We start from the raw sequence: 19,316 nt of genomic DNA on the forward strand, positions 1-19,316 counted from the left end.
CAGGAAAATGGAATAAAAATTTTAAAGCAGTGCGTCAGTTGTACCAGCCAGATCTCAAATGCTCATAAGCGTGAGGCTCCTGGCTGCCATGTTGGACAGAATAGTCTGTCGTGGCCGCGAGGTCTCCTGGGCAGTGCGGTCTGAGCGCTGTCTGAGCAACGTGCAGGTGGGGGAACATCGCTGTGACATTCCAGGAGGAGGAGGTGGAGGGTGACAGAAGCAAGTTGGTGCAGGACAGCTGCGTGAAATTGTCGTGTGTGAGAGTCCGTGTTTCCTCCTCCCAAATACTCTCTGTGGGCTGTGGCATCCCAGAGGGCAGATCCGCATTTCTCTTTGGCCCAGGAGCTCGGTGAGGTTCCTTGTAGGACCGTGTGCTTTAGGGCACACAGAATGTGAGGTAGAATCCATGATGCTTGAAGTGCACATTCTACAAACGTGTTCCCCTGCGGGTATTGATCATTTCCACCCAAGTTCACGTAGTACAACCTTCCAGTCTGAAATTGAAGGCCTTGCTGATTTCCAGCAAAGATGTACTAAGGAGAAAATGGTAAAACACTCCAGTGAGTGGGATTCTGAAGAACGCTTTTCTCCTGGGGGCTTTGAATAGGAGCTTCTTCGTGTCACCCTTGTTTTATCTAGACTTTATAATAATGTAAAGAAATTATCAAAATGTCATAAAGTAGAGTGTTTCTTCTCTGGAATGCTGCTGTTGGAGTAGCATAGGAGAAAGGCCAGTCCCATGGGGGACAGGGATTCTTAGTTTTCAAAAACAACCCCTGTTTTGTATAAGGAGGTTGCACTCTCTGTCTGGTCCTCAGTGCACATGTTCTGTTCTTTCTGTTATAGCTACATTCAGGACACCGGGGGAGCATATAGCTCTGCAGAGAGGAAGAGCTTGCAGATATCCTGTGTTCTTGTACTTTTGTTGTGAAGGGCCATCGTTTGTTATCTTGTATAAACTCTTGCTCTCTGATGACAGGTTCAGCTAGGGTAATAAAGGGCTGAGAATAAAATTCAAATGCATTTTCAGTTTTTTGGACTACAGATACTTTTCATGAAACATTCAGTTCACCTTGACAGAATTATAAACACGTTTTTCAATAGGTAAGTTGCTGACTCTTATTGTTGCAGAGGATAACTGGATCTTGGTGATAATATTAACAACCTGTAATCATTTGTATCATTTAAGTGTCTACACACACACACACACACACACACACACACACACACGCACGCATGCAGGCACAGAACTGCAAGGTAGATATAATTACCTCCATTTTACTTGTGAGGAAACTAGGGCTCTGAGAGATTAGGAGAATAGATTACAGTCCTGTGTCCGCCCGGAGGGAGACTTTGCAGCTGTTAAACGCAATATCTGGTGAATATCAAGTGAATATCTGATAGGGCCGAAAGATGTTTACAATATACATGGTGAAGTGAGTGAAGCAGATACCAAACAATCCATGTGGTCCCGTGTGCGCTTTCTGCACACACCCTCCTAGAAAAGGTGTGGAAAGACGCCGCCAGATTAGCGCCTGGCATCCGGGGTGCCTCCTGCCTGCTTGCTCACGTAACTGCCCTTGTGGTTCCAGGGTGTGAGGGCGCTGAGCTCACTGCTGCTCAGCCAGTCCCTGCCGCTCCCAGCCCTGAAGCTTCTCCTCGAGAGCCAGGACGACGGCCTTCACGCCACGGCGCTGGAGCACATCACCGCCTTCGTCCAGGTATCCCCGGTGGAGTTTACCGTTGCTTGTGCTTCGGAGAAACGAATTAGCATTGTCATTCTCAGAAATAACATCCGTGATTGATTTAAGGCTGTTTTGTCTGCAGTATTCTCTGACCACGCTGTTTCTGTTTTGTCTAAGAAGTAAATATTTGTTTATTCTATAAACATTTACTAAACCTCTCTCATGAACCAGACTCTGTGTTCATGTGCTGAGAATACAAATCCGAATGATGAAGCAGTTTCTCTGGAGAAGCCAGTGTATTGCATACCCTTTAAAGAAATGTCAGAGCAGCCCAGGACAAGTGGACGTGTCCTTGCCACTTGAAATGTAGATCACAGGAATTTGTCGCGTCAGGCAGGATTCTGTGCCTGGATGTATGTGTTTGGTTGCCTGCTAATTAAAGGTGAGACAGTGGCTGCAGGTAATGTTTACTGGCACCTTCTAAAATCTCAAGCCCTGTTTCCCCTGGCAAACTAACGCGCCATTGAAGCAGTGTCTGGGCTTGAGGAATGACGTACTAAAGTCAAGGCTTGAGATTTCTCCCTCAAGGCTGGTTGTCTTGTTATCGTGATTAAGGAAGAAACTTTCACTTCCCTTTTCAAATTTTACACTTTAGAAATAGGTAGCTCAGAGTTGTGTTTTAATGAATTTCCATTGTATGATCCTTACTGAAATCCTTCTGTAGAGATCATTCTTTCACTGTAAAATTTGTGTGTGTGTGTGTGTGTGTGTGTGTGTGTGTGTCTATGTGAGTGTGTACACACACAGATATAATTTTAGGTATGCGTGTATACTCACACACATGTACGCACACACACAATTATATTTGTTTTTTTTTTTTTAACAAAAATGTTAGAGGATGTTTTCTAGGGACAAGAGAGGAGAAGAGAATTCTAGAACCTGGGCACATACTTGCCAAACAAGACCATGAAGAGATTTAATGACAACGGATACAGAAAGTTAGGTCTATGGTTACAGAAAGTAGGCAATAATTCCATTTGGAAATTGTCATAATGAGCAAAATGAAAAGAATCTAATGCGTTTATTCATTGAGATGTATTTCTGAAATAATATAAAGCTTCTGCAAACATTTTTATGACCACTCTTCATTATCACTGATGATCGATCATAGCAGGGGCCTCTTTGGAAACAAGGCATTAGTAGGGAGTGGAGGGGCCTGTCTGCTGTAACCCTCCATCCAACTGTGCTCAGATAAACCCTGCATAGTGTTGGGAATGGATTACAATGTTTTTTTTTTTTCTTTAGCCCATTTTTTATTGCAAATCCAAGAAATTAGGAAGAAGGGAGAAACAAGAAAATCAGGCTGCATGTTTTCAGCGCTTTTCCTTCTCCCCGCTGTCGTCTCTGTCTTAGTGTCTCTGCTTAGGCGTTCCCACTAAATTGGCCGTGGGCCTCTCTGAGAAGACTACAGTGACGTGTTATCCATCACCCTTCTGCACTCATCCTGCATGAAGCTCCCTTAGTGCCTCCTAAATTCCAGAGGCGAGTAGATCAGGTTTCATTGTAAAGATTCTTCATCCCGGATGCATCCGTGAGGACTGCAACTAGAACTGGGGCTCCCCACCTGCAGACTGGCTTTGCTGCACACACGCACCCATGCACACCCCTGACACACACGCTCACACCCCCCCACACACATGCTCACACACGCCCTTGACACATAGTCTCACACGCACACACACACACACACACACACCCCTGATACACCCTCATACACGCACATATACTCTCTCTCTCTCTCTCTCTCACACACACACACACACACACACACTCACACACACCCACGCACACCCTCTACCACTGGCTATCACAGTAAGAAACCAAGTGGGAACACTGCAACACCCAAGTCATTTGTAAATGGTGCTGAGTTACCTCCATAACACTTCCGTGTCATGTGCAGCATTGGGCTAAAGCTCTGTGGTTGTGAAATAGCCCTTCAGACTGTGGGTGGTTTGTCTGGGGTTGTGATGATGACACCCAAAACCTCAGTGGCCTTCAGATCCACAAATCAAAACCGGAGATGTCAGTTGCTGAGGTGAGTTACTTACCGACCACCGAGGCCCTTACCTGGGGGAGGTTGGTAATGGCACTTAACTGTAATTCCCTGCACTGAGGTTGAGTTTTTACATTAGGCCAACCCATCTGTGACCTTAAAATGTGTTCATGGAAATGCTGAGTATCGTCAGACCTTGTGCATCCTCCCAAGAGCTGAAGTTTGGCAGGGTTTTCCAGTTTTTAAAAATTTTTAACTTTTTTATTTTGAGATAATTTTAAATTCGCATTCAATTGGAAGAAATAGTACAGCGGGATCTCTTGTACCCTTCACATGGTTTCCCTTGATGGTAGCATGTTGCAGAGCTGTAGTGCAATGTTCTGATTCAATCTCTGGACCTTATTCAGATGGCAGTGGTTTTACAGGCACTCACTTGGGTGTGAAGTCCTGTGCAATATTGTCCCATGGAGATTTGTGTCACCACCACTACGGTCAAGACACAGAGCAGTTGCATCCCAGGGATCTCTTGTGGTGGACCCTTTGTGGCCACAGCCACCTTCTCCCTCCCCCACATGCTCCCCCCCGCCCCCAGCAACCTGTGACAACTACTGATCTGTTCTCCATCTCTGTCACTTTGTCACTTCAAGAATGCTGTATAAATGAAATAAGAACTTAGCTGTAGTTCATCATTGCTCTCCCAGCACCATTAAAAGGTCATGTGACCCTTCTCTAAGGGCAGAGTTTCAGTAGGCCTTTTTACAGGACTCCTGACTAGCTGTCTTTATTCTGTCTTATTAAATTTTTTTTCTATTTGAAATCATATGTGGTATTGCAATGAAAAACATAATAACATTTGCTTTTTTGTTTGTTTTTATTTTGCTATTCACTCTGTCCATTAGTAGAGGGCCTGGGTTCATTAGTAACTTCAGTTTCTCCCTTGTGGTTATTGACGGTAGTTCCTGTTGACATTAAAAGACAAAACCAAGGGACTCCTCTGGTAGGCAGCCGCGCCTGCGCAGCACGTGGATCCACGTGGGAAAACAGCGCCACGTGCTTGCTGTTGGCACGTGTTACTTCACTATTGGTTACAAGAAGCTGACAGCTTTACAGGTGTTTACAGCTCAGCAGGTGGTGTATTAAGTGCTGATGCCAGAGATTGGACCGCATTTCTTCATTTCCTTCTCGAAGCTTTTCTGAAATTGCCCGCCTCTAGTGTTCAGCATGTAACCTCTTACAAATGGCCAGTAGCCTCTTTCCTGGAGCAAGAGAAAGTCTTTCTTAGAGCTTATATTGTCGATGAATAATTAAAACCCCCGCATGGTGCAGATCTTCCTCAGCTAACCATGGGCTTACGTCCCAATAAATCCATCGCAAGTTGGGAATATCGTGAGTCAAAAGGGCACTTACTGCATTTAACCTACCAAATACTGGAGCTTAGGCTCACCTGCCTCACATGTGCTCAGAACACTTCTGTTAGCCAACAGTCGGGCAAAATCATGTAACACAAAGCCTGCTTTATAACGAAGTATGAATGTGTCATATAATTTACTGAAGACTGTCCTGAAAGTGAGAAACGGAACGGCCGTCCGGGTGCAGAAGATGTGTCAGCATATTGGTTGTTGACCCTCGTGGTCGTGTGGCTCACGGGGAGCCGTGGCCGCTGCCACCACCCAGCACCATGAGAGAGGATCATACTGGGTATTACTAGCCCAGGAAAAGATGCAGAATCAAAGTGGTGCTTCTACTGAATGTGTATCACTTTTGCACCACTGTGAAGTCAAAAAATTGTAAGAGTGTTGCGAGTCAGGGGCGGTCGGTATGGACTGCTGGCTTCCCTCGACCATCAGCCCCAGTGAGATTCGAGCTCACCTCCAAAACTTTCTTCTCTCCAAGAAAAATCTTCCTGCTGCTGTGTTCGAATCTCGTCTCTGGAGTATTTTGCACTGGGAAAGTCACTCGCTCATTTCCTCAGAGTAAGCAGACATCGATCGCTAAGAGTTCTGTATACCGAAACCCCCCGTTTCATAATTCCGGACTTGTGGTAGCTTTGCTCGTCACTCCTTCCTCCTTGTCAGTGCTGCTCACCGCCTCTGCCCGGCCTCCATCCTGGGGCCTGTCCTGGACTGCAGTGCCTAGTGAAAGAAGAATTCAAGGGGTGACAGATGAGGGGTTACAGACCTTGTCACCTAATTAAGCATTCCTCTCAGAAGCTAGTGACAACCCGTGTCTTTCCAGTACTGGCTCTTTTCCCGACATCGTTACGGGCACATCCTCACCTTATCTTCTTACTAATCTTGTGAAAAGGTGGCATTCTAGTTTCACAGATGGAAACACACACCCAGAGGTCATACAGCTAGGAACGGCTGGAGCTGGAATTTAAACTGTAGATCCAGTGTTCAAAGCCTGTAATGCTGCTTGCATTCATGTGACGAGGCAGGCTGTCTTGTCCTGGAAACGGGTTGTCTCTGCAGAGAAATGAAATTGCTGAGAGCATCTCGAATCATATTAGCTCTGAGCTGGTCTAATAAGTGGCCCACTATAGGGCTTCCTTTTTCAAACCCACTAGGAAACCTGGGTCTTGGGTGAGCACTGCTGGGGTCCGAGAGCTTACCACCTCCTGGGGTGCTCTCGGCCATTTTTTGATAAACCTCATAGTAAGAGAGCACCTCTGGATTGGGACTGAAAGCTGCACCTTTACCTTGAACATGTTGATCTTGGCCCTGCCCGATGGAGTTGCTCAGGATATTAGATGCCTCCATGGACAGTCCTTCACATATTTAGCATTGGTGACTCTTAGCCTCTTTTGTCTTGCCTTGAAGGCACTGGAGCCCACAGACATTACTTACACTGCACTGTGTCTAGATCGGAGGAGGGAGAGCCTTAAAGATGCTCAGGAAAAGACGTTTGGATTAACATTGTTATGCAAAACCAAGAAACCTTCTTCCTTTCTTTGTCTCCTCTTTAACTCTATCCAGGCTTCCAACTAGTCCCTCCCTGATGAGAGTCTGTTCCACCCTGAAGAGCTCCCTCAATACTGCCTTCTCACAGTTCTCAGCTGAATGCCTCTGGTGACAGGCAGCTCACTCCCTGTCAGTTAATCTATTCGATTTCTAGGCCTCATTGGTGGTTGATTGACTTACTTAGTGTGAGCAGATGTGCTAAGCATCCATTGTGCTAGCCTGTTAGTGTGTGTAGGAGTGAGGAATGGGCAGGATGTTTGTGAAGATAAAATAAAATCACATCCTCTATTTAAAGGAATGATATGGAGATTCATATGTGAGATAACAGCACAAGAAACGAAGGTAGGAACAGGGTAAGTACAGAGTGTGGAACCTGCAAAACTCAGGGCCCACGATGCAGTGTTTGCTGTGGTCATAGAAGCGATCAGACTCGGCTTTTCAAAGATTCTCTCTCAATGTTAGAGCAGAAGTTAGATGATTTGCCCTAATTTTGGTTTCAGAAGAGGCATACTGTGAAATCCCGTGCTAGGAGAGGCTGGTATTTATGCTGCGAAGTGGAGTCTGAATATCTTTCAAATAAACAGAAAACAAAAGAAACCCTGCAGGCATTTTCCTTCTCCGAGTATACACTCGTGCTGCCCTTTTATTTTTCTGCCCTTGGAGTTGATGTTCAATAACTTCTATTAGTAGCAGTATATGTAAAAATGAGACAGGCACCCTGTCCTCCAGCAAACAGTGAAATAATAGTACATAATCTTCTGCAGAATTATTGGAATGAGGCCCTGCATACATTTCAGGTACCTACCGAATTTCAGCTTACCTCATCACTATAATTACTCTTGGTTTTGTATAGATCCATAAAGTCGGAGACTTTAATTCAGAGAAAGTTCATTACCTGTTGTTGAAACTGGAATTAAGAAGATAACGTTTTAATGGCTTGGAAGATGATAGCCCTTTGTGCTTTAATAGATTTATTTCCCAAGATCTGCAAAGTTTATTTTATTCTCAAAAATTAATTACTGACAGAAGAAACAATCAGTGACCGAGATGGCAAGCATTTAGTCATTTTATGATAGATGTATGTCCTCTCCTTCTGGAACATGCATCTTGCCTGGTTTGTCTGACTGTAACAACTTCGGCCATTTACTGAACTTGAACTCTGCACCAGGCATTGTGTTAGGCACTTAAAAACATAGATTATCACAGCCCGCAGAGACAGTCTGAGGTCTACGGGCCTGGGGCTCAGAGAGATTGTCCTTAACAGGGTCACACGGCTGTCCAGCAAAGAAACCAGGATTGGAAATTAGTCTCTAGCCCAAAGTCTGTCTTCTCTTCCCAAGACCAGACTGCCTCTGACTCGAATTCCGAGTTATTTGATCAGAGGAATTAAATCAGCTGATCCTCCTGGACTTGTCTCATATTTATTTCCAACATCCAGCTGAGTCCAGAAATGACAGAACATATTTTTTTCCTCAAGCTCTAAAAGCACCAATCAAGCAAATGTCAGGAATGTGTGATTTTCTACAGACTGTATACCAAAATAAGTCTTGATCAATTAAAAAGTTACATATTTTTAAAAGTCAGTAAAATGTGTGTGTGTGTGTGTGTGTGTGTGTGTGTGTGTGTGTGTGTGTGTATCAGATCCTTTGAGGAATTCTACTAAAACTTTTAATATTTAAAGCAATAGAAAAAAAATCATAAACGAATAGTTTTTTTCCTGACATTATAAAAATGTAAAACTTCTGTAAAACAAATAATAAAAACAGAATAGCAAACAGATTAGAATGTTTATTTCAACTAAAATCAGGGTTGATAATTTAAGTTCTAGAACTCACAGAAAGCATTTACATAAAAAAATTGATTTTTGGTATTTCGATAATATCAGACATTTAAAAACAACTGACATATCCATAGCAGGAGAAGGTATATAACTGTTCTCTCTCTTCAATAGACTATTTTGTAGCCATTGTGATCTTTAAGAATGAAAACTGTGTAAAAACACTTACGAATCTTTTAGTATATTGTGAATGAAGTAGACCACAAAATCTCTGCACGTGGAGAATTACCAGAGAGGAAAGGAGGGAAGTCATTTTCCTGTGGGATCCACATATAGAGGATTTGTTTTTTCAAACTATTTCCACCTTTTCTTTTTTTCTTGATTTGAAAAAGGAAAACGCACTGGGTTAGAATGAGGGATGGGTGGCTACCAGACTTGTAGTACTTTGTTAGAATTTCAGTCAAAAACAAGAAACATGAAGAAAAGTTGAAGCTCAACACATTAAGCGGGCAGCTCGGAATGTGGCCGTCATGCTTGGGAAGGTCTGGGGCACCGCCGGGCACCCTGCCGGACTGAGGACAGTGACTCAGTCTGGCCTTGGCGCCCCCGAGGCAGGAGGCCTGGTGTGGGACCTTGGCCAGTCCATTTCTTCTCTGACCTTCAGGCCCCTCTTCCTTAAGATGCAGTTGTTGGAACGAGTCCTCACAAAGGCCATCCTTCTTTCTGTGTTCTTTCTCTATTTTGTCCCAAATGTGCACAGTGTAAGTGTCTACACGGTATTTCCTGTGTGCGTGACAATTACAAAGTATGCTCTGACCATTCTGTACCTTTTGCAAAGGGCCAGAGCCAGGTGCAAGGTCAGAGAAAGGAAATAGAACAAAGGCAGCCACTCCCATTTTCTCAGGACCTGATTACGAGAAGCTAAACCAGAATTTCCCCCTAGGCCTTGGCCGGGCCACCACAGAGCTCAGTGGAGGTCAGCAACATCTGAGTGGGCCAGGGCCCAAGGGGAATCATTGTGTTTCATTTCCGTGACTTCTGCCTTGGGCTTGCTTGCTTGCTGGCTTGCTTGCTTTCTATTAATGTTTTATTATTTATATTTGAAAGAGCAAGCATGAGCGAGGGAGGGGCAGAGAGGGAGACAGAGGATCAAAAGCAGGCTCTGTCCTGAGAGTGCAGAGCCCAATGCGGGGCTGGAACTCAGGAACCATGAGATCATGATGTGAGCCAATGTCCGACACTTAACCGACAGAGCCACCGAGGCACCCCTTCTGTTTTCTTAGGCAAGGGAGTGGACCGAGAGCTTTGAGAGGTTCAGTGCTTAGCCGCCCGCCCCTGACCCCAACCTGGCCAGCAGGAAACCGATTTCTAGGATGTCCTCGCCCTGGAGAGAAGCAAACAGAAGAGAGGGATAAGAGGAGCAGTAACTGTGAGCATTGACAGAACCCCTGTCTCTTCCTCAAGCTGAAAAAAATCCATCACTCCCTTTCTAGGAGTCTTTCAGACCCCCAAAGGAAGGGTTCGTGAGGAAACAGAGAGAATAATAAAGGTGTCCTAGCCTTGAAGACTTATTCAGGGCAGTGGAGAAGGTATTGCCCTGCAGTGTTTGGATTCCGAGTCTTTTATCTGTCTATTTTATCAAACATTTGCCTGTAGCATCCTGGCACACATTTGTTCCCTCCTAGAGGGCTGGGTGCAGGGATTCTTTGTTTTTAAGGGTGAACCAAAAAATTACACAGTAACTCAGATGCCCTATGTGTGTGCGTGCACATGTGCTCAGGAAAGCAGTAGTGTTCAAGGAAAGGGTGAGAGCTTTAGGGTTACTCATTCTTGGATTCATCCTACAAGTCTTGCTGAGCCCCCAGCTGTGGCCAACACTGTTCTGGCCATGGGGGATGCGGGGATAAACAAGGAAGACGAGATCGTTGCTCTGGAGGTAAACAAATAATACACAACTAGTCAAGGATGAGGGCTCATTGTCCAGCTCACCGTTCAGCAGCCACATGACATTGGGCACATTGACTTTGACCTCACTGAACTGGCTTCTTCATCCATCAAATGAGATTGTAACTGTCTTGCAAGGATGCTTTAAGGTTGAGACTGAGTGCTCACTGGCACGTGGATGGCCCTCAGCAAATGGAAGACACTGTGACAGTGGGGGCAGCACTCACATAGGGTCAAGACTCCTGTTTCCTAGCTCTGGAGAGGGAGGGAAGCTGGAAGGAAAGAAGAGACACAGAACCCATAAGCAGACCCCAGTGGAGAGTGCTCACCGGTCTTCCACAGCCCTTTCCTTTCCCACCATCCCACCTCTACAAACAAAAACCAGCAAGAGATGCTAAACTGAGCTCAACCTAAGTGTCTTCCTGAGTCCGAAGTGGATGAGCTGCATGTGCTCGTATTGACAAAAGCACGAGGCCCAGGGTTTGCAAGAGACTCTTCAGTCCTGGAACGTGGCTCTGTTCAGATCCTCTGCTGGGATAGCGCTCTTAGGATGTACTTGTGCCATTGACAAAAGTGTGACAGCATTCAATGATGCGGGTTCGTCCAGCCTTGTAACAACAGTTGATTAAACTGGATGCTGGGAGAGGAGGATAAAGCCTCTGTGCCCTCAAGAAGCCCCCAGTCTGGCAAGGGAGCCAGACCTACAGATTACTCCCGCGGGAAGAACATCTGTAAGGAAGGAGGAATCAGCTTAGGTGAGGGACGTAGGGAAAATGTCACCCAGGAGATGAGACTGACGTTGCGGTTGGTTTTAAAGGATCACTAAGTTGCAGGAAAGATTGATGCTCTCTGACAGCGGGCGGTGACTCTCATTCTCAGAACAGCTCTTGCTTTCATTCTTGCAGTCCATAGATGCAGTTGACCTCGTCTTCAGTAGCGTTTCCTCCTTGTCACAGAACATGCAGGACGAGCACCCTGTGAACAGTTGTATAACATAGTTGGCCCAAACATTAGTTCATTGGCTTTGAAATGCCACATTATTCCTGTGGTCCCTACAACCAAAATTGCTAAAAATGCTCAGTGACATTAGGAAGGACTGTCATCAAGCTGTTTTATGACAGCCCCACGTAAATGAGGAGCTCCGGATTTTGACGTGCGACGAATGTTGACTTGATTCCTTATAGAAAAAAATGTGGAAATAATAGAAAATAGAAAAGCGTATGCTAAGTGTCAACCCTGTCGAAAACCATACAGAGACTAAGCAGAGAAGACCAGGGAGGAAACACAGAGGATATCCGAGCTGAAAGAGCCTGTAAAACAGGCCACATAACATTGGTCTCCAAAATACAAAAATGTCTTAAAAAGGTAAGTTGGGTACTGAGCTTTCTAGAGGCTTAAGCAAGAACGACCTAAAGCCTTCCTGTCCGTCTTCCTAGTTACATCAGTGGGGTTGATGGATAGATTTTCTCAGTGGAGTAAAAAACAGGTTTTTCTCTTGTAGAAAGAATTGTTTGCCTGGGCCTCTACATACAGCAGAGGTTTGGGGTTAAAGAAAATGGGCCGTGGCGAAGCACCAACGAGATGGTAACTGTGGTTGTTGAAAGCCTGGGCTCTGAAGTCGAGACTGGCCTGAATTCAGCTTCCGTCCTGGCCGCATGACTTGCCACGATGTGTGCCAGCGTTCTTACCCCCTCCTTTCCCTGATCCGTGACTTCCAGGGCTGATGGGGACACAGTTGGCAGTTTCTGGCCCTCGGTGTTTGGTAGCTGTGGCAGCGGCTCGGGGCTCTTGGCACGTGGCTGCGTCTGCTGCTGCCGGGGAACCGTGTCTGTGGTCCCATGTGTGTGTGAGCTCAGGCTCGCGCCCCCGTGTGTGCTCTTTGGCGTGAGTGCCGTGAACCCTGGTGAAGGGTGCAGGATGACGAAAGCGGGAAGAAAGGCGGCGTGGAGCAGCCAGTGGGGGGTATGCGTGATGAGTTCTCTGGCAGGAAGAATTGAGCAGGGCCCCTCTCATGTTTTGCCTGTCTCATTTCTTGAAGGTGAATGACTCCAACTGCGACCAAGAACTTCTTTCCCTGCTCCTGGACGCCAGGCTGCTGGCCAAGTGCATCTCTACTCCCTTCTACCCGCGAATCATCGAGCACCTCTTAGCCAGCCCGCAGCAGGGGCCCTGGGATGCGGAGGGGCTGGCCAGACACCTGCGAGAGGCCGGCCACGGAGCCGAAGCTGGGTCGCTCCTTCTGGCCCTGCGGGGAACGCACCGGGCCTTGCGAACCTTCAACGCGGCGCTCAGCGCAGGAGAGCACTGGGTGTGAGTCCGGTCTGGGCCTGCGTGGTCGAGGTTTCTCAGCCACCCGGTGGGAAGGAACCCCAAAGCCAAATGCTGTTCCATGGGCCACGTGTGCACCTGCTGATCGTTCTCAGTGGTTCCAAAAATGCAAATAAAGCTGTATATAAGTGATGAGCGTTGTGTACACGTTTTCTTTCTGGCCGTGACCGGTCAACATACTTTCTTCTTGACTAAGAGACGACTCAACTCCTCACCCTTTATTCAGAACCGTCTTTTCTGGATACAATACAGCGAATGAAGACATTTGGATGTGGAGGTGGGTAGGGCTGCGCTAGAAACGGAGTGTGTGTGGGACGGTCACTGGTTGGAGCAGATGTCCTGGGACGGAGGAGGAATGCCTCAAGTTAGTTATGCAACTTTGGGCAAAGTTCTCTACTCCCTGAACCTTAGTTGACCGTGTGTAAAATGAGGGTTGTGTTATGTCGCAGGGTTGTTGAGTTTTTTTGTTTCTTGGTTTTTTTTTAATTTACATCCAAATTAGGTAGCATATGCTGCAACAGTGACTTCAGGAGTAGATTCCTTAATGCCCCTTACCCATTTAGCCCATTCCCCCTCCCACCATCCCTCCAGTAACCCTCTGTTTGTTCTCCATATTTAAGAGTCTCTTCTGTTTTGTCCCCCTCCCTGTTTTTATATTATTTTTGCTTCCCTTCCCTTGTGTTCATCTGTTTTGTCTCTTAAAGCCCTCCTATGAGTCCTCATATGATATTTGTCTTTCTCTGACTAATTTCCCTTAGCATAATACCCTCTGGTTCCATCCACGTAGTTGCAAATGGCAAGATTTCAATCTTTTTGATTGTCAAGTAATACTCCATTGTATAGATATATCACATCTTCTTTATTCATCCATCGATGGACATTTGGGCTTTCTCCATACTTTGGCTATTGTTGATAGTGCTGCTATAAACATTGGGTGCATGTGCCCCTTCAAAACAGCACACCTATATCCCTTGGATATAGTGCAGTTGCTGGGTCATAGGGTAGTTCTATTTTTAATGTTTTGAAGAACCTCCATACTGTTTTCCAGAGTGGCTGCACCAGCTTGCGTTCCCACCAGCAGTGCAAGAGATCCTCTTTCTCCTCATCCTCGCCAACGTTTGTTGTTGCCTGAGTTGTTAATGTTAGCCATTCTGACAGGTGTGGGGTGGTATCTCATTGTGGTTTTGATTTGTATTTCCCTGATGATGAGTGATGGTGAGCATTTTTTCATGTGTCGGTTGGCCATCTGGATGTCTTCTTTGGAGAGGTGTCTATTCATGTCTTTTGCCCATTTCTTCACTGGATTATTTGTTTTTTGGGTGTTGAGTTTGATAAGTTCTTTATAGATTTTGGATGCTAACCCTTTATCTGATAAGTCATTTGCAAATATCTTCTCCCATTCCATCGGTTGCCTTTTACTTTTGCCGATTGTTTCCTTCGCTGTGCAGAAGCTTTTTATTTTGTTGAGGTCCCAATAGTTCATTTTTGCTTTTGTTTCCCTTCCCTCTGGAGATGTGTTGAGTAAGAAGTTGCTGCAGCGAAGATCAAAGAGGCTTTTGCCTGCTTTCTCCTCAAGGATTTTGATGGCTTCCTGTCTTACATTTAGGTCTTTCATCCATGTTGAGTTCATTGTTGTGTATGGTATAAGAAAGTGGTCCAGGTTCGTTCTTCCGCATGTCGCTGTCCATTTTTCCCAGCACCACTTGCTGAAGAGACTATCCATTGGATATGCTTTCCTGCTTTGTCAAAGATTAGTTGGCCATACATTTGTGGGTCCAATTTGGGTTCTCTATTCTGTTCCATTGATCTGAGTGTCTGTTTTTGTGCCAAGGGTTGTTGAGTTATGTGAGGTTGTGTGCTTTAGGCTCTGTGAGATACATAGTAGGGGCCCAAGAAATGTTACCCTCACTCATTAGTGTTATAGTATGTGAATCATGATTTTGAGGCCACAGCCAGATCAACCCGAGCATATGAGATGCCTACTGCATTAGGGGTCCCCATACTTACACCATCGCCGTACTAAGGTTGGCACATTTGCATGTCTGTGACACCTAGATAACCAGGTGGGTGGGCTAACTGGTGTGCACACTTTTCCTAGTGAGGGGATCACTAATTTGCATAGAGCTGATCCTAGCAAATAGCAAAGGTGTGGATGGCAACACACTCAGGAAAACCCGCACAGAAGGGGTGTTTCCCGTGCAGGGGGATAAGGATCCCCATGAATGACTCCCTGGCACTTGCTTCCGCTGTAGAAGTGGGTGCTTGAAGGTGGAGGCTTGGTATGGAAGTTCTGGACTTTGCGCTTGTGACCACCTCACACCAGATTCAAGCCACAGCAACTCGGTGACCAGCGGACCAGGTGAGACCCCATCTGACGCACACTGGTCATTACCCCAACTCCAAAGAAGTGCGTGGCAAGAGGGAAGGTGGGAGGTGGCCGTGTGTTAATAAGAAGGTTTAACTTAGACAGATGGGATGATGTTATATAGGATAATCCTTTGTTATAAGGAAAAATTTTTGATTAATTTGAAAAGGTAACTGATGGTCTGGTTCTATATTGCTCTGTCAAAGCCTGTGGGCTGCATGTAATGTGGCTCAGTGTGGGTCTCGGCGTGTGGCATACCGGGGCAGCCTAGTCTCCACATCTCCCCACACTGTCACCAGTGTCCTACCTGGTTGGGCACGCACTCTAAGAATAATGTCGCTTTACCTTAAACTCCCTACCATTGTCCTCCTCATTGGCTTCATCTCATTTCTACTCCTGTGGATGTAGCCACAGAGTCCTCTAACAACAACAAAAAGTTTTCATCATTGGATGAGATTTATTGGCTTAATAGCCCACTCCCCTGACTCCTGACCTGTTGTCTACCCCAGCACTGAGTTCCTTGTCCAAACCTTTGGTAGCACCTGGAATTTGGGAATGGCTTACACAAGCCTCTGAAATGCTTCAAAGGAAAGGGGTCAACATTTTTCTCCCCAGTTAGGGAACACCTGTCCAGAGAGATCCACAAGGCCAAACAGGTCTTCCTAGAACTCTGAGGGCACCAGCTGTACCAGATGGCATTGATCAAGCCTCTCTCAGGAAGCATGCCTACTGGTCACATGGGTTTTTTCTAACCTTCCAGATACCTTCCATCATTTCAGGTGACTGAAAACAAGGTGAGCACTCTTCTGAGATACCATTTGAATGGAATCCATCCAGCCATGTTTTTCTTCCAACTTGCAGAATTATAGGCCCTAGACATGAATATAACACCATGACTCTATAGACTGATAAACTGAGGGCCAGAGGGCTGAAGTGCCTTGCTGGAGGCCAACAGCCAATTGTGGGTCTCCACATCCCCAGCCGGCCACTGTGCAGTGATTATGTGGAAAGGAGTCCTTCATAATTTAGCTGTTGGTGATAGCGCTGCTATAAACATTGGAATACATGTGCCCCTATGGATCAGCACTCCTGTATCCTTTGGATAAATTCTATTTTTAATTTTTTGAGGAACCTCCTCACTGTTTTCCAGAGTGGCTGTGTCCATCAGCTGATGAATGGATAAAGAAGATGTGGTTTACATATACAATGGAATACTACTTGGCAATGAGAAAGAATGAATTCCATTACTACAACGTGGATGGAACTGGAAGGTATTATGCTGAGTGAAATAAGTCAGAGAAAGGTATCATATTTTCACTCATGTGGAATTTGAGACACTGAACAGAAGACCACGGGAGAAGGGAAGGGGAAAAATAGTTTCAAACAGAGAGGGAGGCAAACCATAAGAGAGCCTTAAATACAGAGAACAAATTGAGGGTTGATTGGGGAGGGGAGCAGGGGAGAGGGGAAAATGGATGACGGGACGTTGAGGAGGGCACTTGTTGGGATGAGCACTGGGTGTTGTATGTAAGTGATGAATTATGGGAATGTACTCCCAAAGCCAAGAGCACACTGTATATACTGTATGTTAGCTAGCTTGACAATAAATTATATTAAATACATACATACCATGGAAATTATCTTTAAAATTATTCTAGAACAGGTTAATACCTACTTGTAAGCCAATTGTAATAATGTAATGATGTCCTCATTGTCGGAATTTTAGTCTCTGATTTTTTATAAATAATACTAAAATAAATTTCCCCTTATATTAAAAAAAAGGGGGGGAAGGGAGTCCTTCATATAAACTATGTTGCTCTGATCTGACTCATGTCCTCACCAGAAATCAAATTTGCAAAGTTTGAACAGTTTCTATGAAGGAAAGAAAAAATGAAGGAATGCATTCCAGATTCCTCCCAACTGCATAAAATACTCTAGAAGACTGAGGTGGTCTCTGTGTCAGTATTCAGGATGTGCACCATGTATGTTAAAGGAGATAATTTATTTTCTGCGAGCCGCGAGCACAGAGCCTGTAAAAAGCTCCTAGTAGTTATCTCAAAACCTTCCTCTTTGCACACGAAGCAGAACAAGAAAGGGTTGCCCTGGCCCCCTCACACCCAGATTTTAAAGGTTTGCTGGCCTGGAAAGTGGACCCAACGGTGGGCGGAGTAGGGAGTGAGCCTTCGGTATCTGATGGCCTGGTGTGAACACAGTGCCACGTTCAGCGGATAACTTCATCTCTCGGAGCCTCGTCTTCTTACGCATAAGTAGGGCTAATAATGCCTTCCAGGTATTTAAGGTGATACCACGTGGCCTGCTCTGTGCCCTGCTGAACCCACCGTCTGCCTAGGACTCCTCTCTGTCAGTGGTGCTGGGCCCTGCTTCAGCCGAGGGAGTTCCCCCCAAACATATACCCCAAGTTTGAAATGCATTAACTCATTTAATCCTCATGATAACCTTATAAGGAAACGAGGTCCAGAGAGGGTGAGTTATTTGCCCAGGGACACAAAGCTAGTAAGTAATGGAACTGCCTGGCGATCTGAGGTAGTCTGATTCAACCTTGGCCACTTGCTGGGTAAAACCCCAGTTGTCGTGGTGCCTTCTCCCTCTGCTGAAGAACACGGGTGAACTTCCTGGCGGGCATCTGAATGGCACTAGGCTGTATTTTCCATCTTTCTTTTCCATTCATGAGCTGATCATATGGCAAAGGGGTCTGTGGAATGTTCTTTGAGTCTTCCCAGCTGCCTGCTGGTATCCCAGCCTTCTGAGATCTCTGTTCAAGAGCTCAGATTCGAAAATGTCCAGACTCCCCCACTTCCCACACAATACCTAGGGGCCTTTGTTCAAACCTTCCCTGGCATTCCATGTTTCCCAAACCATACACGTGGCTTTGGCCACCATGCCTGTTGTCTGTAGACAATTATTGGGGCATCACCTAGCTTACTAAAAGGAGGATGAGCCAAGGGTTTCAGAAGCGCCCGTCTCCACTTTGAAGTTCGTCAGGACCCGTGGTTAAGGATCAAGCTGCAGATTAGAATAACCTGAGGAGAATTTAAAATTTGCTGATGCTGAGACCCCCACCGTGACGCCGACTGTTATCCAGGGGTGAGGCACCAAATCACGGGAAGCCACAGCCAACGGGAGAACCAGATTTATGTCACTGGCTTCTTGTCTCTCGTTGGCCGTGTCCCTACCCGCTTGCCTTTCGCTCAGAAGCAAACAAGGAATGGGACAGGATCGGAATGTGGCTCTTCCGTCCACACCAGCCTCACTCTGGAAAGGTGGCCTGGAGCACGAGGGGCTGGAGTCCTTGGTCTGGGAGTGCCGGTCAGCACCGCCTACTCTGGCAGGCCCTCACCTGCGAGGTGAGCATGTGCTGCCTGTAAAGGGGAGTGGCTTCACAGGAAGATGAAAAGACCCACCACTTGCTTAACCTGCCACTAAATTTAGACGTGGAGTCGAGGCGGCCGGAATCAGCTGGCTCCCCGTGTCCGAACGGCACTGCCTGTGGCACGTCAACCTTCCCCTTGAAAACCGGGCCTTCTCTCTTTGGAAAGAAACTCATCGTGGTCAGTGTAGCAGGAGAGCATTCAAAGGCAGCTCCGCCCTATTCTTTGGAAGAGGCTGCCTTTTTCTCCAGCTTACTGTAAACGCAGCAGCTCTGTGCTGTCATTGCGCTCCAACGCCTGGGACTCCGTATCTCTTCTTAATAACTTTAAACTCATTATAAACTGAAGATGGCTTAGAAAATGAGACAATGGGAAAATAGGCTAGCATCTGTTCCGGGGCTTGAAAAGAAGAAGAGGAAGGGTCTTGTTTGAGCAGCCACACGCTGGTTTTTCTCTCTCTCTCCACCGGCCATGGGAGACGCGAGAAGCAAAGGCCCTACAGTCGGATGCTGCAGACCCCAGAGACACCGCGCGGCAACGTGCTCAGGGTCGCGAGCCAGCCGTGTGCACATCAGACTCAGGAGTAACGTGTAACGTCTGGTTTGGATGCTGGTGTTCAACTCCTGGACTGTGAGCTCCTGCCTGGTGGCTGTCAGAGGCCTGAAAGGGGACCTCAGAGCACACGAGGCAGATCTCAGAGACCGAGACCCTCAACGACAGCCGGGCAGTGGCGGAAGCTGTCGGAGAGGTGACTGAGGTGGCCCTGGAGAGGCTCTAGAGGCGGGGGCTCTCCTGATGTTTCATCTGACAATGGG

General features: G+C 46.3%; 1 protein-coding gene across 2 annotated transcripts in view; it reads left to right on the top strand.

Annotated features, from left to right (window-relative positions):
* Window positions 1–12,879, top strand: part of NBAS (NBAS subunit of NRZ tethering complex) — a 339,328-nt gene extending 326,449 nt beyond the window's left edge. The window contains exons 51-52 of one of the 2 annotated variants that reach the window (XM_047852270.1): window positions 1,593–1,721; window positions 12,458–12,879. In XM_047852270.1, coding sequence (XP_047708226.1) covers window positions 1,593–1,721; window positions 12,458–12,733 — 405 coding nt within the window. In that variant the 3' untranslated portion in view covers window positions 12,734–12,879. The remainder of the gene's footprint in view (window positions 1–1,592; window positions 1,722–12,457) is intronic. The other variant, XM_047852271.1, reaches the window with a different exon arrangement.
* The last annotated feature ends 6,437 nt before the right edge of the window (window positions 12,880–19,316 follow it).

The sequence above is a fragment of the Prionailurus viverrinus genome, chromosome A3 (assembly GCF_022837055.1).
Source record: "Prionailurus viverrinus isolate Anna chromosome A3, UM_Priviv_1.0, whole genome shotgun sequence".
NCBI lineage: Eukaryota > Metazoa > Chordata > Mammalia > Carnivora > Felidae > Prionailurus > Prionailurus viverrinus.